The 4,138-nt window shown below is 30.9% G+C and overlaps 1 protein-coding gene across 2 annotated transcripts; it reads right to left on the bottom strand.

Annotated features, from left to right (window-relative positions):
* Nucleotides 1-284: 284 nt before the first annotated feature.
* LOC129300847 (serine hydroxymethyltransferase 3, chloroplastic-like) lies at nucleotides 285-2,027 on the bottom strand. 2 transcript variants are annotated; one of them, XM_054939448.1, is made up of 3 exons: nucleotides 1,923-2,027; nucleotides 761-1,003; nucleotides 285-516 (listed from the first exon to the last, which is right to left on the bottom strand). In XM_054939448.1, the coding sequence occupies exons 2-3, from the start codon at nucleotides 972-974 to the stop codon at nucleotides 317-319; spliced, it is 414 nt and encodes a 137-aa protein (XP_054795423.1). In that variant the 5' UTR covers nucleotides 975-1,003; nucleotides 1,923-2,027; the 3' UTR covers nucleotides 285-316. The 2 variants fall into 2 exon arrangements, with proteins under 2 accessions (XP_054795423.1, XP_054795422.1); XM_054939447.1 differs by having other exon boundaries at nucleotides 1,755-1,990.
* Between the last annotated feature and the right edge of the window lie 2,111 nt (nucleotides 2,028-4,138).

The following is a 4,138-nucleotide window of genomic DNA, read 5'->3' as shown; positions in this document are numbered from 1 at the left end:
TCACATAAGTCAAAGTTATTTACATTATTCGATCATGTGGCTTAAGAATTGCATGTGTTGTGTTTAAACCTCAAAATGGCTGGAGAACCAGATAACGGTGAACATTTACACCCCACTTATTCCCATCCAAGTGAAATGCAGCTAATGCTCTCTGTTGGCATAGTATTTCAAGCTCATCAATGTGCTCATTTCCACCATAGTTACCTTACATACAAAACAAGACTCTAATCAATGTAACTACATTAGTGAAAGAGGGAGGAAGCATTTAATGAGACATTCATTTACTTAGTGAGGAAAAAATATAAAGGAATAAAATTTACCTTTTGCCAGGCAAACCTTCTGAGTACTTATTTGTGAGGCATGAACCAACTGCTTCCATCACTGCCCTTGATGTAAAATTTTCTGAAGCAATAAGCTCAAGGCTTTTATACTGTCGGTTCTTTTCCTTGCCAACAATAGCATACACCTCAGGATCAGCTTCACTCAAGCCATAATCCAGAAAGCTACTTTGATCACCTGAAAATACAATTTGATCCCATGGACTAGAACATCAGCCTTAGGGGCAAATAATTAATGATTTGCATACCAATGCATATTGGTCTCAAATATTTGGCAGACCAAGTACCTTGAACATGGATCAAGGAATAAACTACTAATTATGGCATCAAAATCTGTAAGCCTTAGATATTTATTTGTTCTTTAAAAGCAAATACTGGCCACTGAGCCACGTGAAATCTTTCCAATTAAATAGTATTGTTACCTCCTATTTCAGGCACAGAGACGGAGAGAGTAGATGGCTTTCCACTGACCAAACTTCCTTCAACATAAGATGCCCTACAAGCCTTCACATTATTGAGCTTCACTTGAGGCGTAAATCCATAGCTGTCACACCTATTAGCAGGAAAATTCAGCACCTTGGTGCATGCAAATTGTTGCCCCGAGCCCATCATTGCAACTCTACCACAGACTTGCATCCTTGTTTATGATTTTATAATTAAGAGTCCTGCAGGGTCCAAATACATTGTACAACAAAGTTGAGATGACAACGCCACAACATAGCATGTTATAATTGCAATAGCTTTCTCTCTTACGGACATAAAATATTTTAGACAAACATATTTCCTACTCTCAAGTTACTTCAAGAATTCAGAATTTTTTCATACAGATGTCAGTATCTAAATACAAATGTAAATTCCATGAAATGAAATTCTCAAAAGTTAGAAGAGTTAACTCATCACTATTTCATCCAGAAACAACCAATCTAACTGAAAAGAATAGCAACTATCGATCTAATAATCATTAGTTTGTCCAGAATTCATATAACGACACTAAAAATGACGTTTTCAGAAACGCTAGACAACGATAAAAATAAAATAAAACGAGCAGTTTAACTTGAACGCAACCTAAAATGTCCAACAATGCTCCCTAAAAAAGAATGATAAGAATATACAGACATAAAACTCAATATGCATATCTTTCGCCAAGCAATTATCTAAATTGCCAGTATCAGACCATCCATATATATATATATATAGAATAACAGCAGAGCAAAGATTAATCATTTTGCAGTACTCCTTTACCCATAATAGCGGGACTGATTAGACTCGTCTAAAGAAAGGCAAGCAACGCTAAGTGAGCTGAGGAGAAGAAGACGAGAAGAATGGCATCAGAGTCCAAAGGAAAAAAAGAAAAAACAGAGGGAAGCAAGAAGATGTTTGCTGTCCCAAAAGAAGAGAGGAACTGATGGGACTCACCCCAGGAAAAGCCAATATGGCGACGACTGGTGCTTGTCAAATTTTCTCACAAACAAAACCCCTGAGCTCGGGCAGCAAAAGAATAGAGGGAGAGAAGGTGGGAGAGAGAGAGAGAGGCACAAACCAAGGAGAAGGAGAAGAGATGGGAAACGAGCACAGAGGACGCACACCGAATTGACGACCGTGGCGACGATAACAGCGAAGCGGCGGAGGCAACGTTTTAGACTTCAGGTACGGCGCGCGCACGAGACATGGGGAGAGATTTAGGTTGGTAAATTGGATAATGGACAGTAGCAGTTTGTCTATTTAATTTTTTTTAAAAAAAAATTAAATTAAAATTAAAAAAATGAGAATATAATTATTTTAAATTATATAAATAATAAGTTAGTCTCTCAAAATAATTTTACTGAAATATTTAAATTCTAGATCAATAAATTTTAAAGTAAAAATATCATTTTATTTTTATTAAAAATAATAAACTTTAATTATAATTTTTATTTAAAAAATAATAATTTATTTTGTAAGTCAAAACTCATCAAATATAATTTTTATTATTAAAAAACTTTTTAAAATAATAAACTTTAATGATAACTTTTACTTAAAAAATAATAACTTTATTTTATTATAATAACAAGAGTTAAATAAAAAAATTAAAATTTATTAAATATAATTTTTATTATTAAAAATAAGTTCTTAAAATAATAATCTTCAATCACAATTTTTATTTAAAAAATAATAAATTTTATTTAAAAATTATAAAAATTAAATAAAAAATTATAATTTGTTTATAAAAATAAAAAAATTTATTTAAAATTTATTAACACAAAAATTTTAAAAACTTTAATGATATTATGATATTTTAAAAATTAATTTATTATTTATATGATTTGGAGATTTTATTATATTTTTTCATTAAAATTTAAAAGTAAAATCACAGAGTTACCATGCAAGAATTCTAGCGATAAAATAATGTCCCGGAATGCAAAAGTAATTCTGAAATCTCGCAAACTCCAATAATTCAATTGTAAAAATGTTTTGAAATGCATTTATCAAAATATCCTCATTTACCAAAAAAAAAAAAAAACTCTTTCCTTAATTGCTAGCGCTGGTCGCAAGCCGATGCCACTCAGCTGCTTTTTTTTTTTTGGGTAACTCTAAAAAGTCTTGATTTTTATTTGGTAGTATTGATTCAAGATATAAGATACTTTAATATTTTTAGTTTTTTAAATTTGTATTAACTACCAATTTGAATTTAATTTTTATATTTTTTTAAAATTATCATGTGAATCCTTTAAGTTTTAAAATGTAAATCGACTCTTAAAATAATCTAATAAAGTATGATAGGGGACGCAAAAGAAAAATCGTATTAGTTAGGAATAAAATCCTAAAACACAAAGCAAACACAAGAAACACAAAGGAAATGAATAAAAATATGGAGGAAGAAGAATAAAAGAAGGAAATAAAGTAGCAAATGAAAGATAGAAATTAAAGAGATCTTCTAAGATACTTGACTCTGGCAATTTTAACCACACCATAAGAGTTAATGAAGTTTTTGATCACATCTATATTCAATGACTCACAAGAGTTATAAACTTTAAAAAATAAAAATAATTTGATTATTCAAATCTTGTTGGGCTTGTTGGACATGCAAGATTCGTTCTCCATCATTCCCTCCCTATTCGAAAAGATTTATTCTCAAATCTCCACCATCAAAATATTTCTCAACACCACTTGAAAAAGGTAAGTACCTAATTATTCTTGAGGATAATAATTCAATTGATGGCTCCTTAGGATAGGATTCTCGAAAGACCTACAACTTATTAGAAACACAAGGCGAGAAATGATTAGGATGGTTTGTAATCAAATAAAGATCCTTACAATCACTCTCAACCTCACTTTTCTCACAATTCTTTTGATCATTATTTTCTCTATTTTCTCATTACACACTCAACTCAACATTCTCATTTTTATTCTCAATATTTTCAATCCCATTTTGTTCTTTTCCAATATTTTTTTTCTCAATCTATTTCTCTCACTCTGTGTGCTTTCAAAATTCTAACTTAATCCTCACAAATCTGCATAGGCTCAAGAGGTTTAAATACAATAATTTTCCTATTGAATGCAACAAAGTAACAATGCTTATGCCAATCCTGCTTGACAATTCTTGAATATTTTATGGATGGCCTAATAAGATATGAAAGACTTGTATAGGGGTAACATCACATAGAATTTTATCTTCATAAATACCCAATTTTTAAGAAACTAGGACTTGTTTGGACACTATAAACTCACCACCATCCTCACAAAACAATTTATAAGCTTGAGGATGAGGTAGGCAAGCCTAATTTCTCAACCATTGAGGTACTTGCAATATTCCAACTTTT

The sequence above is a fragment of the Prosopis cineraria genome, unplaced genomic scaffold (genome assembly GCF_029017545.1).
Source record: "Prosopis cineraria cultivar Desert tree isolate PC_DT_omini unplaced genomic scaffold, ASM2901754v1 PC1774, whole genome shotgun sequence".
NCBI lineage: Eukaryota > Viridiplantae > Streptophyta > Magnoliopsida > Fabales > Fabaceae > Prosopis > Prosopis cineraria.
This window is presented reverse-complemented; position numbering and strand designations above follow the sequence as displayed.

Coding starts and splice junctions, on each gene's coding strand:
- LOC129300847 (XM_054939448.1), bottom strand. CDS start 974: ATGCAAGTCTGTGGTAGAGTTGCAATGATGGGCTCGGGGCAACAATTT. Junction 517..760: donor CTCTGTGCCTGAAATAGGAG/GTAACAATACTA, acceptor TTGTATTTTCAG/GTGATCAAAGTAGCTTTCTG.